A 21,762-nucleotide genomic window follows, 5' to 3' on the forward strand; every position below is an offset into this window, starting at 1 on the left:
TCGGATTGCCAGACAGAGAAGCGTGATTCGTCACTCTTGTTGAGCAACTTTGCTGCTCTAAAGTCCAGTTGCGGTGTGCTTTACACCACTGCATCCGACGCTTTGCATTGCACTAGGTGATGTAAGGCTTGGATGCAGCTGCTCAGCCATGGAAACCCATTCCATGAAGCTCTCTACGCACTGTTCTTGAGCTAATCTGAAGGCCACACGAAGTTAGTAGCTATTGACTCTGCAGAAAGTTGCCAACTTCTGCGCCTCAGCATGCGTTGATCCCGCTTCTGTGATTTTACGTGGCCTACCACTTCGTGGCTGAGTTGCTGTTGTTCCAAATTGCTTTCACTTTGTTATAATAACACTAACAGTTGACCGTGGAATATTTAGTAGTGAGGAAATTTCACGAATGGACTTATTGCATAGGTGGCAATAAGCTTGTACCACGCTTGAATTCACTGAGCTCCTGAGAGAGACCCATTCTTTCACAAATGTTTGTAGAAGCAGTCTACATGTGCTTGATTGTATACACTTTGGCCATAGAATTGGATTTGGAGGGGTGTTTCAATACTTTTGGCAACACATATATATATATATATTATATACAGTATATATATACAGTATATATATATATATATATATATATATATATATATATTTTATTTATTTATTTATTTATTTTTTTGCAGTAAGGGTCTTAGCTCTGCAGTAAAACAATCACACTTCAAGTTTGCCTGTTTACTCTTTACTGGGTTCTTTACCAGGACAGAAGTGCTAAAAAACAATAACAACAGCATCTGCACAGGGCTTCTGTGCAGCTCAGTGCACATCAAGCTCCCAGAGGCCTGGCTGTTGATTAGATTTTTCTGCTGTTTCTAACTAAAATGCTGAATGGAGTTACTGAGCGGCTTTCTATAATGATAATAATAATACCATTTGACCGCAAGGCAGTCATATATCAAACTCTGACACTCTGCATATTCTCTGATATTCTTTGTAGATAACAGCACGAATTCACCCTCAGTCATGCTAAAGATGATGGGAGAAGGAGGGTGGCAGCAGGTCATACTGCTGATCTCAGGCCTCAGGAGAGGGACAGATGGGTAGTAGACTATTAAATTACAGTGACTGAATTTCAACATGTATAAACACTAAATAAAGAGCACATCCTAAACTAAAGTGGAGCCTTGTCTGAAACCAGTTATCTTCATACAAAAACACGTTCTGTTTTGGCTCTGTTCTCGGGTTTCAAACGCAACCTACCGGCCCTTTAAGGGTTCTATGAGTAAAATTTGGGAAAGTGAATGCCCTGCCGTTGACAGAGAAACAGAACCACGATCTGTGAACACAAACACACAGTAACACACACACCACCTGTATGTTGTACCTCATTTATGGCCAGCTGCTCTCCTCCTCCTCCTGGGTGTCCAAATCGGTTGGAGGAGCTGCGAAACTCATTGTACAGGTCATCTTCACTCCCCACCTCATCCGCAAGGCCAGACTTATCCTGCGATCCATCGGTTATCACCAACGCTGGAAAGCAAAGCACAAATCTGTTTCAATTCGGCAACATTTGAGGTCTAGCGACTCAAACACTGATTCAACTTAGTCTTGGGAATGGGATAATATTGTGTTTGTTAATATGACAATGAAAATATTTAAATTAAAAGATACAAAACCGCTTAGACATACATAGTTCTGTTCACAATAAATAAAATTGGGCCATTTTGCATTAAAACATTTAAACACTTAAGTAGTGTATGATATTTTTACAGCATTTAAGTTCAATAAGTCATTTTTGATTATGTTGTAATGGGCAATATGACAGTGGTCTTGGACTTAATTAATGACCCATGATTGAACAACAAGAATATGATCTGTGATCTCAAAATGGTGCCTCCTCTGAGTATGTGGCCCACTCTGTGGAATAAAATGGCTTTTTCTAGGCCAGAGGGTTTTCAAACGGGTGTCAAGAGACTTGAAGGAAGCCACAAGGGGGTGCTAGAGAGGTCCATGAAAAAAAATATCAAAAAGGATAACATACAGATCCTTATGCTTTTTACAAAACTATAAAATATTTAACATACAACAAATAAATAAATTAAATTTAAAAAGGGCAACATTACAGAATCCGTTCTTCTAAAAGCTGGTTAAACTATTTAATTGCACCATTTAAATTAGCACCATGGCAATATTAAAGGCAATTATTTAATTTCCATTAAACAATGTCTTTATAATCCTACACATATAAAAGCTTTTGTAACACTTTAGTTTAGGGTCCAATTCTCACTATTAACTATTTGCTTAAAAGCATGCATATTACTAGGATATTGGCTGTTTATTAGTACATTTTAATGCCTGTACGTCTGTATGTATACCAATACATCTACCTTATTAACTATTAAAATAGGAGTTTTTAAGTCATAGTTAATAGGTAGTTGATAGTGAGAATTAGACCCTAATCTAAAGTGTGACCAAAGCATTTTATGAAAAGGGTCCCTCCTAAGGCTATCATCATATGTGGGGGTCTTTAGCATCAAGCACAATAAAAAAAAAACAGTTCTAGGACCCTGATATGACACTCATGTGAGTGTATATACATTTTAAACATCTGTCAGATATAGCCTACTACTCATTACTTCAAGAGCAAAGTTATATTTTATATATTCAAGTACAGTATATTTTAGATTTAGCATCTAACTGATCTCACAGTTAAGATATGAGATTTAAATGTTTACCACAGGGAGCCTGAGGTTACACAACCGTTTTCCCAGCCAGGAAATGTAATCACCTCCACTTGCATGGTCACGCTTGATAAAAGGATTAATCCACTAATTAGCAGTTGGAATATTTGATTAGCTGCATCTCATTAACAGTTGGCTAGAACATACTGAGAGAATGTGGTTCACACACCACACTGATCAAGCTTGAAACAGCCAAACCTGTGGCATGCATTGCACACCAGGGGGACGTTCACACAGAATGCATTTTTGCATTCCACTGCGCTGTTTTCCGTTGTTTTCCTATGTACCGTAAGCATACGATAGAGGATAGACAGGCATATTTGACAGTTCCGCACATGTCATGTATTTTTCAGTTCTAAAAAAACCTAATGCAAATTATGTGCGTTTTCATCAAGTTGTTCAAGCGGATGACCGTGGTATTGGTAACCTAGGCTAGTAGTAACCAACAGTAAATAAAACAGCATCAGTGGAAACAGCCGATTAGTCGTGGGTTGAATGTTCGCTACGTCAGAATTTATTCGGCTAATGCGTTTCTATCTCCCATTGACTCTTTTCGCTCAAGTCAAAAACCACCTTAAGCGAGCGCAAAAACTTTTTTGCGAATGAAGGGAATTTATCACTCCATCACTCGTTTCTGATGCGATACTTCAAAATGCACATAAAAACAGGATGATGGAAACATAGCTAATGTCAAAAGAAAAACAATAATGAAGAGCAACAGAAAAGACTCTCTGAAAAAACTGTTTTCTGGCAGCTGCTGATTCACTTACACCGTTTTACTGCTAAAAACGACTTTAGAAAGTGACCAAAGCACTCGTCATTATAACTGAAAACATGTCTAGCATCAAAACAAAGCTTTCTTAACAACCCAATGGTTTTCAGATTGTTAGCAGACACTTAAGGGAACCATAACAACAAGCTTGCAGCTAAATTTCACTTTTAAGGCCAACAGTCTAACCAAAATGCTCCAGTAAAACAGTTGAGATGCTTATTGAATCCACAGTGGTGCATTAATGTGCCCCCCCCCGTTCATGCATTTGGTGTTTTTAAAGCACTGGAAAAGCTCTGCTGCCAGAGCTAGCTGGTTTCTCCATGGACAGGACTGCTATTATTTATTACTGTGCAGTAAACCAGTGAGGAAGAGAGGACCTGGCCGCCACAAGAAGCTCTCTTCCTGTCTCATTCATAATAAATGGATGGGAGGGAATGGAGTTAGACTTAAATTTACACCTCTGGAAAGATCCTGTTCTGGCGAATGCGATGCATGAGGGCACGGTCCATGAAATTGAGGTAAATGAGAATACTGCTTTAAATCATGAAGATGTAACTGAGAATGTAATCTGCATCGAAACTCTGACGAAAGTGGCTTCACGTCAAAATTCAACTGCTGAAATGGATCCTTGGGGGAAAATGCCCCTAAAGCACAGAAGATTTGCTGTCATTTACAAGAAAAGCTGTACGTGTGAAAATTAATCTGGTAATCCTGTCAAGCTCTACTATGTAGGTTAATTGTTGAGCCAGTGGATTGATTAGGGAGACGGACAAGCGAATGAAATCGTCCTGATTTGTTTATCGCCCGTTAAGTGTGGCTCAAAGCATACGAGACAGCACATGTCAGCAGAGTTCAGCATTTCCAGGGCCACATGGGCTGATGATATTAAATATAGTTCACTCAGAGCCCAAAGTCAGACAGTCACAGTGGGGTAACCCAAACAACCCTGTCTAGGACAGCCCCGTAACTGAGTTCATGTGCTGTTTTCTTTGTAATACTGCCTGATTTAAAGCAGGACATGGTTTGGGGTTAGTTTTTGAGCTTTTTTGTGGCACAGATCTGAAGGAGACTGAATCTGGCGTACTGCATTAACAGGAGACTTTCTTAATACAAACTGACGCCAATGCGTGACATGCCATCACAGCTATGATTAGTAGAAGCTGAAAGCATTATTTGTATAAATGTATTGCATTTTGCAATGGGTAAATTCCGTCAACATTAAAATATTCACTGAAAACGCAAAACGCAATACATTTACTTTTTACTTTTTTTGGTCCAGAAAGCTTATGTCATTTCATAATGCAATTTTTGGGATATTTTCTATAATATATATCTACCTTTAAATGACTAGATTTTATCAATAAATAATATAATTCAAGCACGTTCTTCACATTCTTTCAACTTAAATTCAAAATAACTCTCCAATACTTGCAATAACAGCTCAAATCAGAAAAAAAAAATATATATAACATGATATTTCATGACTCTTGCCAATAGATGGTCTTATAGCTCTATATGGAGCAAATGAGCTGTTCCACTGGGTCCTAAAGACATTATAAATTTTAGGTAAAGTTTTAGCATTTTTAATTTAATTTTTGCGGATTTTTTAGGGTTTTCTATGTATACTGAAGTATTCCTCGCATTCCATTCATTCCTAAGGGTGATTCCAACCACATAAACTCCTCGAATCTAGTAAAAAAAAGTGTGTATTCATGGTTCAAGTGCAACAAAAGTCCTTGGGTCTTGGACCACTCCAATGAATACTCAAATAAAATAAAATAAAATATATTTTATTTAAAAAAAAAGAGTTTCGGTAAAAAATGACCCGAGGGAATGATGAGGGCTTTTAAATCAACATTATGCTATAAATGCAGTCGATTGAGCCTAACTTGTTCTGAACCTGGAATAATCCTATAATAAAAAACTACATTTTGAGTGTATTAAAAAAACACTAGTATCTAGTCTAGAATCAAACCCTGAAGAGAAGTGTGAGTGTGTTAACTCGTGCATGTTTTTAACCAGTTTACCATGTTAGGGCCCCATGCATGTTCACACACATATATATATATCCTATATCTCTTTATATATGATTTATGATCTGTTGAGGGTAATTTAAGGAGTTGATCATACAGGCAGCACTGTGAATGCGCACTGACCTGCTTCCACATCCTCAGATAAAGTCACCCGACCGCACAAATTCACCTCTGAGCCATGCAGGCGAAGACTTCCACTCAGCCTAATCCACGTGCACTTTAAAGATTAAGACCTAGTTCTAAAATGACACTAACTTGCATTATAACACTCATCAAAAAGAACATTAGTAAGCACAGAACATTGAAGAATGAAGACAAACGATTGAGAGAAGATAAAAACGCAGTCCCTTCATGTCAGACAGAGGTCACATCATTTTTTAAATGGAATTGTATTCCTGCCTGGTTTCCCTTTTATTCAGGGAGCAAGTTTATGCCATTCAAATGCTATCTAAAAGCCTTAGCTTAGTCTTAGGGGGTTTTTCACATTGGTGCGGTCTGAATCCATGTGACTGTTCACAGTGCCCTCTGCGTCATCACAAACGTGCACGACGCATGAGGGAAAACAGAACGCGGGTCAATATATTGTGTTTATTATTAATTTGGAGCTATTATGTGCAGCAGAGTGAACGACACTACTGTATGTACATCGCATGAAGACGGATTTCAAAAGGACTTTCGTTTACCGCTCTGATTGCACTCACTCTGCACAATTACACTCACGCTTATTCACCACTGTCACCACTGTCATTCCCTAAATGTGTTTTGTTGAACTAAAGACTCATCATCAGCAAAAAAGCATACACGTTACTTTACTTCCTGAAAGAGTGCGAACTCGAGTTTGAGTTGCTTTTACATTCACACGAATCACGCTGTTCCAGTGCAACCATCAAAGAATCCCGAAATATTAGAATGATATCTGAACGATCATGTGACACTGAAGACTGGAGCAATGATGCTGAATATTCTGATTTGCCATCATAGGAATAAACTACACTTTAAAATAAAATAAAGACAGTTATTTAAAATTTTAATAATATTTCATAACATGACTTTTTCACCTGAAAAAAAAAAAGTTTTTCTATCTGTGATTGACTTTAAAGGAGAGGTTTGCTCTTACAATAATGCACTCAGTCTGTGTATCCGATTGGAATCTGATCTAAAATTATTGACTGTCCACATTGTGTATCACAACTGTTCAGATCCGATTTGTGTGTCCCATGGCACTCTGGCATATTTCTGGAATATCTGCATTGGTTTCTGTGGCAATGACATTGTGTTGGTAGGTATACACCAAAAAAAAAAAAAAAAAAAAGCAAAATGGAGGGTTTTGCTATATTCAAAATGTGAATGTTTTATACTTGTATGTATCCGTTTTATAATGTACTTAGAAAAGCCCAAACAGGGACAGGAGTTGAAAATTAGCAATAGCTATAAACTCTATGTGCTGCGCATCAGTTGGAGGATTTGTATTGTAACTATGTTTGACTGCATTGTCCCTGTTAAATAAATAGAAAAAAAGAATAAAAAATAAATAAAAAATACAGATGTTGTCTTAGGCCCTGTTTACACCTGGTATTAAGATGCATTTGGGTCGATCGGATCAGAAGCAGACAACAGAGGTGTGAATTGGGTCTAAAACGTTTTGAGCTTGTCGCTTTTGACCAAGCAGCAAATGTGGAGTAGTGTGGTCTTGTGGCCTTCGCCTGTCCCAATCTGTGAATTCCAACAATACCGCAGGGTGTCCCATTAATGGTTTTATGGGTTAAATGAATGCTCATGAGCTTTGTGGCCAGGGTCCGAAGTCAACAGCAGGACTTCATAACGGATTATTACCCAACAGTCTAAGTGGCATTACATCATCAAAATGTGGACACAGAGGAGGACAACAAAGGGCTGAGAGTATGATCTGGGACAGAGCCAATGTAGAATTTACTTAAAGTGATTTGAAATTTTACCTAAAATAAAGCTGAAATAAAATAAAATCAAATATAAATATTAGATGAAAAACTTCATCTGTGAAGTTATCTGTTGCCTTGGCAACTAACTGAAATAAAATAAGTTTATGTTTAAGTAAAAGTACTCAAATTAAAATGTAATAAAATTAAGCTAAATAGAAATATTTAAAAATAATAAGCAAACGCATAACAATAATGATAAGCACATAACGAAATTACTAAAAGCTTAAACTAAAAAATAAAATTATAAAAATAAAAGCTATAAAAACTATAAAAACATCTAAAACAATGTTGGACCCCATTAACTTCCATTGTATGGACAAAACAACAGATATTTATCAACACAATATCAGTTTTCATGAGAAAGTCATAAAGGTTTGGAACAATATAGGCCTTGACCATAAAACCATAGGCTCATTTTGTTTACATATTTTGTTCCATATTCATCACACACTCTTCCTGAAAGAGTTCCTTCAATGCACCACCATGTCTTTTTTTCTTTTGCGCATGTGAGTGCAACAGAGTCCACAAAGCAGGTGAACTCAGTGTAATATACTTTAAAGAGATGGTTTAGAAGCTGGCTTTGAGTGGCACAGGAATCAATGCAGATATATAAGCCCAAAGGGTCCTTCTAGAAAAAACTCATCAGCTCATGTTCACATGACTGACTCCACCGGTGTCCTACATTTACTTTGAACAACAGAGAGCATAAAATCGATAACATGAGTGCTCTATTTCCTTGTCATTCCAAATTGTCTATATTTTTTAACCTTTGAAAAGTAAATCAGCGGGGTGTACGACATATTTAAATCAACTGTTAAGGTGCATCAGCTTTTATAAACCATAAGAATAGGTGTACTGCAGCACCTGAAACAAATGTGCCAGATGCACAAATCTCCACCTCTTTAACAGCAACATGTGTCTTATTCAAATTCAGATCAGAGCTCTGAGCAGCAAACCATCCCAGAGCTGTCATAGCCTGCCAGGAGAAATCATGCTGTGTTTAAGTAAACCAAACACATTACCACAGCATTACAATGAGAAAAACTCACAAACCACTGAGCGTACTACCCACATATTGTTGGAATCAGACCTGCAGGACCCGAGGCAAATCATAGAGGCCATTTGCACATGTAGCCTACTTTCAAGAGATGGCTTTAATGGGAGTTTCTCTGAACAGCGGCTCATGGATCATCCGCGAATCAAAATAAAACACACAGGTCAGCTGCACCAACAAGAGGGGGGAAAAAGTAGCTAAGCAAGCACCGAATATGCCTAATTTTCAAACATTTGTGCTGATATTTGCACATAACTCAATACGAGACATTGGAGCAGATGTGCTGTGAGACCAGGGCCAGGTCTGCATCTCAGTGGAGAGTTAAAGTCAACGAACCTGCATTCATCACATAAAAAACATGTGAATATCATGGTATATGAATATTGATACCCAGTGATTTCCAACTAGGGTACTTCAGCAGGGGCAATTATTTTTAGTTGTTTTCATTGTTAAATATTAATAAGAACAACTAATTATAATCTCAGTATCGGTCTTATGATTTTCTTCAGTTTCTTTTAAAAGGAAACCCATATACACTACCATTCAAAAGTTTGGGGTAAGTAATAAGTCTCTTATGCTCACCTAGGCTGTATTTATTTAATCAAATATTAATGCATAATACCGTTCAAAAGTTTGGGGTCAGTAAGATTTTTTTTAAAGAATACATTTATTCAGCAAGAATGCATTAACAAAAGTGACATTTATACATTTTTCTTTTTCAAAAAAATGCTGTTCTTTTTTAAAGAAATTTATTCATAAAAGAATCCTGAAAAAAATGATGTATCACAGTACAAAAATATTAAGCAGCACAACTGTTTTTAACACTGATAATAAGAAAAAAATGTTTCTTGGGCAGCAAATCAATATATATCATAAGACACTGAAAACTGGAGTAATGATGCTGAAATTTTAGCTTTGCATAACAGGAATAACTTACATTATTACATTATAATTATAGATAAGTGTAGCCTTGGTGAGCATTAGAGAATTTAAAAAATCTTACTGACCCCAAACTTTTGAACGGTAATGGTCAAAGTTTATGATGATAAATGAATGAATGAAAGAACATTACAGCCTAAACATATGTTTGGACTGACAGAGGCTATAGTTAAAGGGGGAAAAAATAGTTAGCTAATCAGTTAGCTGTAGATAAGCACTTATAATGAAGAGTTATGCTAAGAGTATTTGACTAAAGAGAGATAGCGTGTGAGTCACAGATAAGATCCTCACTGGGAAACATTTAGCCCAGTAGAGTCTGACATTCCCTGTGTATCAGAGAAGAGACAGCCGGCCCTGGGAGGAATCTCCACGTCACATCCAGTCAAAGAGTATTACATTCACTCCAAAGTCATCTGACAAATGTGTGTCTGCAGTGGACCTGACATTCAAAATAAAAGCCTGGTACCATCACGGTTTAGTTTATCTTATTAGTTGATTTTGGGAATATAACTGATTGGTCGAGACACATATGGCACTCATTCCAAATAAATGCTGTTCTTTTGAGCTTTCTATTAATCAAAGAATCCTGAAAGAAACGCATCATGGTTTCCGCAAAAGTATTAGTCACCATGAAAAAAAAAAATGTTAGCAATTTTTTTTAATGAAATGTTGCATTATTTGCTATAAATGATTTATCCGTGCGCATCATTAGTTTTCATGTGCCCTTAGAATCTTGAATCAAAATAACTTACAGAAGCCATCACAATAAGGAAGAAAATATCAATTTAATGCAAATTAATAGCAAACATTACTAAATCTTACCAACCCTAACTGTTTTAGTGTCTTTTACCTACTTCAGACACAATGCACATGCTCACACTTAATTTGGTTTATATATTAAAAACAGTACAAGGTAGCTTGAAGTTAGGCTTAGAGCGGCTCAGAACTAATTTCCTGAGAGGAAGAAGCGGTCAGGACGCATGCTATAGAAAGGAGCAGCCTGTGCCTTGCACAGCTTAGTCGGGCGGTCCCGCGGGTGACTGTCTGAGAGCAGACTTGAGGAACCGATAAACTATACTAAATACTAACAGGCGCACGTCGTTCACTGACAAATTAAAGCTGCATGATATTCCTCACTTTAAGCAGAAAAAGTCTTTGGCAAGATTACTGACGTCCACTTAAGCTGCAGGGACAGATGATGGACTCCAGGCAGAGTGACGATGGGTGAGGAATTCTGGGTAAAGTGTTGCTCAGACAGTCAACAGAGGGCTGAGGTGAACATGGAGGGCGAAGAGCCTTCTGGTTTTGTCTTCTCCACTCACTGTTTAGTATTCAAAGAACCAAGTTTATGGCTGACTAACTGATTAACTGCTAATTTGTATGATATTCTCTACTATTCTTACACGAAAATGTTGTGCCTTTGTAAAACTAAGAAAACAAACAGGATGTGCTTTCTGTCGTCTCGATGTCTGTGAACTTTAGCGCGTCAAAAAATGAACCAAAACTCAGTGTATACTTGCCTCACAGACATGAGAAATATATCAATAGAAAGTCTGAAATGTCAAGCGATTGTACAACCAATTCAAGTGGAAAAGAAATATTCCCAGATTAGCCTATAATCCGTATGAAATATGCATATAGGCACGTCCACTACTGTGGAGATGACAAGTCAGCATTGTCGACTTAATCACTGCAGCTAAAAAACTAAGAAAACATTCTCAATAAATTATTAAAATGTTTAGACAGGCTCCTTGCTGTTTTTTCACGACACATTCATAAACATTAGTATTGTCGGTGTGCTGTGGCAAGCTTTATGTGTGCGCTTGAGCGCTGCTTAGGCGGAGTATTATATATAGGCAATTAAAAGCTCATTATTATGATTTATTTGGCTTATTAATATGAGTTTAGTTGAATAATTGCTTAAATGAACAACTACTGGTCAACTAGAAAAATCTTTAGTTGTAGGCAGTCCTAGGACACCTCAAACATTGAACATGGCATATATTAATAATTATTTCCATGTACTTGAATTTATTTAAATAATCATATTAAAATAAAAAAATCCACAGAATCAGCATAAATCTGTTAATTGTGAAAACAATTAAATGTAATCTGTTAGAAGTATGAACATGGTTTATATATGGCTAGATTTATAAGGAGCAAGATTTAATTAGTTAAAAATGTATAAGATTGGTTTACATATATAATAAAATTTTATTGGTAACAGAAAATATCAATTTAACCAAATTTGTCAAAGAGCGAACTTTGTCAGTGTTTACACAAGCACATAGATGACATCAAAGCTAACGCACATGGACTGTTATACTAGTAAACTTATGGGTACTAAAACATTATCAAATTAGCCAAAATAATATACAAACTTTTAAACACGTTCTTCATAAAACCATATAATCAGTGGAACCGTGGGGCCTTCACCATGTCAAGGCTCCATTCTTGTCCTTGCCCTTTTCTTTTGTATGTGATCTTGCAGTCTTTTCCCACTCTCACTTGCCCTCTTTTGACTTTGTGATTGCTGGCAGACTGATAATAATGCCACACAAGTCTGGAACAGTAATCTGTATAGACTGCAGATTATTACTAACCCTGCAAACAGGATCAAAGTTTATTAAATGACCCAAACAGTGGGAGGAGTGTTTGTAATCTCCCCATGAACTCACAGAAAATGGAAATATGTCACAATGATTTCACAGCAATGATGATGTCTCCCTCTATGCAGTGGCTATGAAGAATGGAATTAGGGTGGGAACATGTCATCCTGACCGCAGTGAAATTGAGGGTGAATATGCTACTCCAAAACAGCTTTGATATCATTATAAGTTAGAATCTAGCCCAAAATGTTTCATTTTAGCTGTCTGGTTCAACACAGTGTGAACTGTGTGAGAGGTAAGCGGAGGCATTCACACAATGGTGGGAATTCTTCTGGTCGGTGCTGCGGTATCAATGTGGCCGTGAGGGACTCAGTTTATTGTCGCTGTGGATGTACGATTACACTGCAGTGCCATTTCACCCGCAGACTGAGCAAAACACCTCAAACAGAGAAGCAACTGAGTCACATTAGATACTGCAAACAAACACTGTAACAGTGACACAAAGCTGATATATACTGCAGCCTGATGCCATAGGAGAACTCTTTTATATTCCACAATGTTCCCCAAAAATACAGTTTTCCACATTTTATTTTTAGAAAACCATTATAATCCATAATGTACACCATACAACCAACTGAAGAACTGTAAAATCATTCTATGGGCCCTATTTTAACGATCTAAGCGCATGGTCTAAAGCACAAGGCGCAAGTTCACTTAGGGCGTGTCCGAATCCACTTTTGCTAGTTTAGCATGGTCTAAAAGGGTTGTCCCTATTCTCTTAATGAGTAATGGGTGTGTTTTGGGATTTACATGCATTAAACCAATCAGAGTCTCATCTCCCATTCCCTTTAAATGCCAGTTGCGCTCGCGCCATGGCAGATTCGCTATTTACATGACGGAATTTGATAGTGGAAAGACCGAAGCCGTCTCCAGAGCGCAAACGGAACTGCTTGTGCGCGAGGTTAAGGTGCGCAAGCAGACCATCTACGGGACAAGCCGGATTCCACCATATCTTTATGTACACAATAATAATCTTTTACATTGTAATCCTTTTAATTTTAATATTTGGCATGTTTGTGTGCTGCTGTGCGTCCCTGTGTGTTTATATAAGCAGAGTGTACGTGCGTTGTGGACCCGCCTGTAGGCGCACATTACTAACGCGCTCTTTATAAATAACAAAAAAATATATTTCTGTTGCCTCAAAATAGCAACGCTCCAACAATGCGCCAGAACACACCTCGTTTTCAGACCAGTACACCCATGGGCGCACAAATGGGCGCAAATGCATTTGCTATTTAAACAACGTGGAGCAGGACGTGAAAATGATAACTGCGTCGGACTGAAACTAGCAAAAAACACTTGCGTCGCACTTGGCGCTGCATTGCACCGGGTGTAAGATAGGGACCTATATGTTTTTATTGCACCTGAAATGCTGAAAAAGAACCATCAAAGAACCTTAATGTAGTTAATGTAAATGGTAAAAACCTGTAGAGATGTGGCCCTCATTTGAATATCTAGAGAATTAACACTTACAACAGGTCTTGTCAAACACCATCCATCTCTTCACATCTTTTTTGCATAGCAGAAACCAGAATAAGACACTGAGGTACATGGGGAAAGAGTATTGTATGCCTGAAGCAGGCTAGCATACAGCAGAGCTGTACAATTGTGGTTTATGTAAAAAGGTGTGAATGAAACACCATCTGTTTTATTGCCGTCAGTTGTAATAGTGCCTGAGGGGCTGCAAACCCCCCGTTCCGTCGACATGTTAACCAGATTAGCAGAGCAATTGTTGGATTATGAAAAGCAAAGGCGTAGCTTAGTGTAATACATTTGGCTGAATTAACCATTAAATGGCGTGTCATTCAGTTTCTTGGTGAGGAATAATCATTTCTGAAAATTAAGCAACGAGCGTTCATTTAGACACTTCAAACTCTCTCTCTATCACTTGACCTGGCTCGCACTGGGCGGTCACAAGATTCTGCAATCAAGACAAAACACCCCCCAGGGAAAATACGGACACACATCTGCTCCTCTTCCAGCATAGAAACTCAAGACTTTAATGAAAGTGCTTTTGAGAAGAACTGAGACTTTCTATTTCTGTCTCTGAGACAAGTGAGAAGTGCTCGTGCATTTCACACAAATAATGAAAGCAGAAGAGAAGAGGCTTTGCAGAAGCATAATATGTTTTTGGGTGGTGGGTGACACATCCTGTGAGACTGTACGCTGCCCGTTCTATAGCGTATCTGCACTTTCAGGCGCCCTTTACACATGTAAACACAGGAAAGTACATGATAAGCCCTTCATGGAGTCAAATGTGTATGCATGCATTGACATGATAGAGGGGAAACAAGAAAATGAAAAAAAAAAAAAAAACTTGCATCACAATAAGTGTATTGTGATTGTCAAAACATTTGGTAACTAAACAGAAATGTAATAAGCTTAGTGACAACATGTTATAATGTTTACATTGTACAATGACTGGTAGGCTACTGTTTTTATTATTGCTTGACACAAATTTCACAATTCAATTCTTGTGATTTGATTCCAATGCAGAATGCGTGAGAGTTGACAGCCCTGCTATTATTATCAATGTTGAAAACAGTTGTGCTGCTTAATATTTTTGTCGAAACCATGACACCTTATTTTAGGATTTTTCGATGCACTTACAAATGAATGAATGTCATTGCATTAGATACAAACTATTAAACAAACATAGTTCTTTTATTCTCAAATGTTTTGCTTGAAAATAGTGTTTTTGTTGTCCATCTTAAAATTTTTTAAAGACCTTTTGAGGTCACTATATTATAAAAAAAACCCACTATTTTGGTAACAATTTAATATCACTTTTTTAACTACACATTACAAAAGTGGGTCAAGTTTGATTGGCTAACATAGCTATGTTAGGCCCTTCTGGTAATTATAGTAACTCTATTGACAGGCATTCCATATTTGTTTTCACATGCATTTCAATTGCAAATATTTTACATTTACATTTACATTTAGTCATTTAGCAGACGCTTTTATCCAAAGTGACTTACAAATTAGGACTAAATTAAGCGAGTCATCATGAAGAGGCAAAAACAATTTAATAATTTTACATTATTGTAGATGCCTACTGGTAGAATTTTTTGGAGAGCTATTAAAAGTGCAAAATAGACATGGTGCTGTCATGACGTCATACATTCTCCAGGTATTAGAGTACATATTGCGACCTCCCAGTCAGTAATTACACTAAAAACCAGTTATTGATGCCCAACACTAGGACATATAGTCTCTTAGTTCAGTGAATGGATGGTGTAGAATATACGGGTCCAGTCTGGGTTGAACCCAAACCATTTCTGCCAGTCTAGGGATGCCATGAAATTAGGATTTGTTTGTAAACAAACTCTCATTAACCATTTCTAATGTTCAAACTTATGAAAGTTTCAGTTCAGAGCGTTTCTCACGTGTCGCTCCAGTTTTTTCTTCCTCCAACTGTTCTGCGATCAGCTACGGACAGTATGAGTGCTGAAATGAGGTCAGCGAACCGTGACGAGGTGACAGCGCTGTTTGAAATGTCTGTAGCTATTGCCCCCGGCTCACAGTGCACCATTTATTTCCCTCCATCACAGGAAAAGTCACATCCCATCTCTCTTAGGACAAAGCAGAAAATGAGAAAAACATCCAAATTGCAGCTGACGTGGGTAGCGGTGGCTGTTTGAGACATCGGTGCTACCTAGGCTGACGGTCATTGGCTTGTCTGTCACCATGCCAACCCTGAGAGAACATAATGAGACCAAAATACTGCTCAAACTGGCATCTCTTCTCATTTCACATAATTCGTCTTACTATACGGCCACTGGCGCAAGGGAGTATAGGGTAATGCCAGCACAGAAAGAGAGAGTTGCTCTATTCTTAGAAAGGAAACCTGAAGAATTTGCGTTGATCAACATATCAGCTCTGTTCACTGACGCAAAAGGGGCAGTGTTGGTTTCCCCTCAGATATGTTTAACACAGCCATATTTTTACATGAACGCTGATGTGACATGATACTGCCACATTAAGGTGTGGAAAAGCTCAAAGCATGCTAATTTTGCACATTAATATCCTGCAAGGGAATATGTGCAACTGCTGAATGCAGGTAACGCCGTCACTTCAGTCATAAGCAATCCATCTATATCTAGAATACATATTGGCTCACTTGACAGAGCCTTCCACAACATTACCACTTAACCAATTACGAGCCAGCAGGAACATAGATCAATAGATGACATCCGTGACAGTAATGCAATAACCTAAGCAGGATGCAGCCGAAAAGAGAGTGGCACATCTTCATTCAACAGTAAGGCATCATCTTTAATCTCGATTCCCACATGGCCACCAGCAAATCTAGCTCGATTTCTATAACTCATGTTTCTTCAATACATGTAACATGCAAGCAGACTCCTGTTGCTTTGACAGACTAAATGCAGGAGCAGCAGCTACGCCATGTGTTTACATTTGCATAGAGACAGTGGCTCTTTCAGCTACCTCCTTTCGCCCATTAAGGGCTTCAGACAATGTCATTACATTGACCGAAAGACTGCAATACAATGAACAAGAGCCGTCACAAAAACCTCACCGAGGCAGAATGTCACTCGCTGCATGAGTGTCAAGTGACGTCAAGCTCAAAACGTCCAGCAAAACACACACTACTTAAGACATTGGAGGTCCAAATGTGAGCGAGTCTTACCGTTGGTGGAGTGAAGGCTCTCCAGACTCCAGTAATGGGACATGACCCCTCGCACTGCTCTAACCCCTCCGGCCAGTCCCAGAGCGGGGCTAAAGCCTGAGTCAGAGCCAGGTGACTGCTCTGAGCTGCCACCACTGCAGCCACCTCCTGCCAGCGGGACGCCCACCTCACCGGCACTGTGCTGGGTGCGCATGTGAAAGCACAGCGAGAGGAAGAAGGGTGGCGTCGCTTCGGGCAGGTGTCGGGTCCAAAATCGAGTCTCAGAGCCTCGTGTATGTGGCGTAGCTTCAGCCCTCCTCTGTCATTCCTCACTCGCTCTCCTGCTCTTTTACTTTCACTCTTGGATGCACAGTCTCAAAGAGCTCACGGCTCAACACAGACGCCCAGGCACACAATCAGTCTTCTCTCTCGAGCGAGCGCACACGCATACAGTCACAGGCTGGCATCACCGGGGATCGTCTAAGGGGAGGAGGACTCATACGACATGCATGACTCAATGCGAAACGCCTGCTCTGGCATTGAAAAGAACCGCCTTCCTCCTCCCCTGCAATCCCCCCTTGAGCCCCCCTCCTCCACTGTTAAAGCCAAGCTGTTAGTAAACCAAAAGACAGCGCCTGGAGAGAGCACTAGCGATGTCGAGAGTTGCAAACACCTTCTAAGAATTTAACCCATAATTAGCTGAGTCCGCACATAAATGACAAGCCCAAAAATGTACGCAATTTATCACAAACAAAGAGTGCTTGCGCAGCACGCTGATCTGATACAAAAAGACGTGATTTCCACAGAAATGCTCAGAATCTCTGGAAACTATGAATAGAAAGGAATGTGGTTTGTGTGAGGCCATTCTCATTAGACTCAGAGTTAAGAATCTTGACTTGGGTGAAACTTTGCAGCTGGACTATACTTTACATAACATGGGAGCAGGAGGCAGAACAAAGATAAAACTCAGGGGAACATTCCTCACATTCCTGTATTTGACAGATTTGATCTGCCACTGGTTTAGATCGGGGGTTTTCTAACTAGTGTCTGGGGACCCGTGGAAAAGGTCAAAAGTTCAGAAAAACAGTGTAAAAATAATAATAATAATAATATGATGATGATGGTTATTCTGTTCCCAGAATGTGTCTGTGTCATTTTTGAGTGAAAGGAAAAACATGCTGCTTTCGTGCATGTATCTTTAAATGCAAATGAGCTGCTGCTCCCCATCCCGTTTTCCAGAAGAGGGCGGAGCCTGTACGGCTACAGATACTCAAACTAACAAAACATCTGTTTGGTTTTGATTATCATATCTATCCATTGCAGTTCTTCATCATCATGGAAGTTTATCATCTGAATGCGTTTTAAAGCCATATCAGTCTAAACTTCTGATATATGGTTTTCAGAGCGCACACACTCAAAGCACGCACACAGAAAGCTGGATATCAGATGGCGCGTCCCGTGACCATGAGTATTAAACAAATTTCTCTTTCATGTCTTATTGCGCTTAAACTGTCAAATACACACAAGGTTTTGTCAAAAACACACAAAGTTCACATAAACACAGTTGGTTATGTCTGTGAACGTGAACAGCAAGTAAAGAAATCACGTGTATATTAGATCTGTGTATTAAATTGAAAGCAGCGTAATATACAGTACCTACTGCTATATATGCTGTTAATATGAATCAAACAACAAAAGAAAAACAGAAAATTACTAACAGAAAATAACTTTAGTAACTTTAATAAGAATAATTTTTTTTACTTGAATGCTGCTGTTAAATGCTCTGGCGAGGAGATAAGCATGGCGGGCTGTGTACAGCTCAAAGAGGGCAGGGTCTATGCTAATAAGGAAGAGTCCGTCAGCAGTCGTGGGCGGGGCCTAAGCATATGTGACGTCACAAAAGCTACTATCTGCAAACGGCTTGTTCTGATTTATGGGGATTAAAAAAAAGAGGAGTGGGTGGATTTTTACCATCATAGGGTGGTTGTGTACATACACTGCCGACACACATTTATGTTCAAACACCATGTAAAAGTGAATTTTGCATAATACGCCTTTAAAGTAAATAAATAAATATCATAAATATTATAAATAAAAAGTAACTGAGCCAAGTATATATACATCCCCTGGTTTACATCACGCACACTTAAAAATCCAATTGGACTATTAGCCAACACACTACAAATGGTCATATTAGTATTCCTAAAAACAACAGTTATAAATGCAAATAGGTCGAACAAACAGGTTTGAATGTCCCTTCAATAATTTCATGCAGGCATTGTTTGAAAGTACAGGCTCATATTGTGTTTCAGAAGGAGTAAACTCACCTAGAGGAGCAACCTGTCGATGTGCCTCTTGTGCTGGTGTGCTGAGATTCGATTCTGTGGAGAGCAGCATGTATCGGTGTTAGTTTCTCTCATGAAGTGCTCCTGAACTCAAAATACAAACTAAGACTCAAGTTCTATATTTGCATAACCGCAATAGGAATGCTGCATTGGCTTGTCATGCAGTGTACAGAAAGGTTGTAGAGTGGGCATGATGTCGGCAAGGGGCAAAATGAGGTTATTGTGTCTTTCTCCTCATAGGAATCCATATTACATAAGGCAAGGCATTTACAGAGGCCTTGCAAAACACACAGAGCATGTCATGGCAATAAGACATCAATAGTGGGAGGCATATTTTACATAAATAAAACAAAACAAGAGTAAAAAAGATCAAGAAGTCTCAGTTCAGATCAGAGATCCAGGGCAAAATGCACACTTAAATGTATAACTGGCTCAGATTTAGTCAGGGTTTTATGTTGATCATAGCAACATAATGCTTGCAAAAGCAAGCAAACAACAGCCAACTCAAGGTCAGCCAAAGTCTATTTAATAGTAGCTTACAATCAAAGGCTACACTTCAACTCTCAACTCGATTTCCTAAATCCAAGTCTCCTTTTAAAAGTGTGCATTTGTGAGTGTCTGTAAGGGTGGGGGTTATAAGCCCATGCCAGGTCTACCTCTATGCTCAGAGAGCGAGAGAGAAAGAGAGAGTGAGTGAGTGAGAGAAGGCCTGGCGCCAGTGAGTGGGTGAGAAATAATCAGCAGGATTGTTTGGCAGAAAGGGAGATCAGCACTGGGGGCCTCTGAGCTCCACGCTCCGTGCATTACCGCACAAAGATAGCCTCTGTGCTCCTGATACGTGCACACACGACTGAATAAAGCTTCTCTTTAAGAAATTGCACATTGTAGGTGGAATTCATCACTCTTCACAGATGTATTGTTTGTTTGCGGCTGCAGCTGAGCTAAGACCTCCTCAGGTTTACGTCCAGGTATCTCAATCCAACTGGGCCATGTTTGATGATGAAAGACAATAAATTTACATCACAGACATCTGTGAGTCTCTGGGCTCCGATTGTCACAAACAAAACTATAAATATCTCACAGAGGGTTATCAAAGGTTGTAGAATGAAGGAAACCATTGCCCCCTGGAGGAAACTAAAGTACACTCAGACTTGGAAGGAAAGATTTAAGAAGTCAATATACTGTGTCTCATAATAAAAGGTTGTGGTGCAATGTGTAGCAGGTTTAAATGTCACTGTTCCTTACCTGAAATAAATGCATAATGAGGCCAGCCCAAAAAGTCCAGTCCAACAGGTGTGCTCTGGGAGAAGAAGTGGTCTTTGAGGGGAACAGAGGGGAATTGCTCCGGAGAAGTGAGAGAAAGTCTAGCGCGCAACTATGGATGAGACAGAAACATACCCATTATAAAATAAAAAAACTCACTATTATTAATAAAAGTTATAATATGTAATAATAATAATAATAATAATAATAACACATGCCCATGATTAAAAAAAAAACAACAACCTGTTTTGTCTTTTTTTTTATGACTCAAATTAGTCTGAGCTCATCTGACAAACATTGATTTTTGTGTATTCAGGCAAAACACAAGAAACGGAAGACAAGTCGGAAATCCTAAAGAAACTACAAGGGAATGATTCCAGGAGTACAATACAGGAAGAAAGTAGAACAGGAGAAGAAGAGGTGCAGCGGGAGATGCTAATGGCTCGGTGGTTCTCCATTTTCGACGATTTCCTTACTTTCTTGTGCTTCTCAGATGTTGGCGTGCTAAGCTGGCGCAAACTTCGCTGCATGCTAAGCTTCTTTTTATGGGTGTTCTCCACGTCAGTCAACGTTTCAAGTGAGCATGAGCGTAGATGTGCTACGGTCGAATTGTTCTTCCTTTCCAGGTCAAGCGCCACCTCTCTGATGCCCTGAAGAGACATGGTCCAACCGTAGAGGTCTGAGATGGGTCTGGGTGCAGCTGTACCCTGCTCTCTGGACTTCACCCGAAGCACACATGCATTTCCTTGTTGTCTTCTCTCTGCTGACTGGATGGCTGGATCAGCACTCCGCTGTACATGCTTTGAGTGCAAATTTAGGTGGTTATTGTACATGTGTCTTTTGATGGATGTCCACTGAGAGATGAAGTTTGTCAAATGTTGACTTTTGGTAATGTTAAGAAGTTAAATGTATACATAAGCAAGATATTTACACTGCATCAAACTGTTACTATTCTTAACAAGAATTTTATAAATCTCCAGTTAAGACATCATTAAGTTGTAAAGAATGTATATTCTAATACTTGTGTATTTTGTCTGCACTGGCAGATTTATTCACTTGGTTTTACAACCATTCAAAAGTTTTTAAAGAAATTAGTACTTAGAGGCAAGGATGCACAAAAATATAGTCTAATAGAAAACAGTTATTTAAAATTGTATTAATATTTCAAATTATTACTCCTTTCAAAAACATTCAAAAATCATACCGACCCCAAACTTTGAAACTGTTGTGTATAAAAAGGTTCAATACAAGTGAAAAAAATTGACAATACATTAGACAAACTGCAGTTATATTCAAGATACAACCTATTAAAAACAATCTTTAAAAAGTGTTGGAAAAATAAAAAGGAAAAAAGAATTTAT

At 38.7% G+C, this 21,762-nt stretch overlaps 1 protein-coding gene across 5 annotated transcripts in view; it reads right to left on the reverse strand.

Moving 5' to 3' along the window:
- Positions 1-21,762, reverse strand: part of arhgef4 (Rho guanine nucleotide exchange factor (GEF) 4) — a 75,106-nt gene that overhangs the window by 12,346 nt on the left and 40,998 nt on the right. For 3 of the 5 annotated variants that reach the window (XM_084119652.1, XM_084119654.1, XM_084119653.1), the window contains 4 exons: positions 20,878-21,201; positions 20,384-20,513; positions 19,121-19,174; positions 1,379-1,524 (listed from right to left, as the gene is read on the reverse strand). In XM_084119652.1, the coding sequence (XP_083975778.1) occupies positions 1,379-1,524; positions 19,121-19,174; positions 20,384-20,513; positions 20,878-21,201 (654 nt within the window). Of the gene's footprint in view, positions 1-1,378; positions 1,525-16,814; positions 17,372-19,120; positions 19,175-20,383; positions 20,514-20,877; positions 21,202-21,762 lie in introns of those variants that run through there. The other 2 variants (XM_084119655.1, XM_084119656.1) reach the window with 2 other exon arrangements.

This window comes from Abramis brama (assembly GCF_963993115.1).
Source record: "Abramis brama genome assembly, chromosome: 7".
NCBI lineage: Eukaryota > Metazoa > Chordata > Actinopteri > Cypriniformes > Leuciscidae > Abramis > Abramis brama.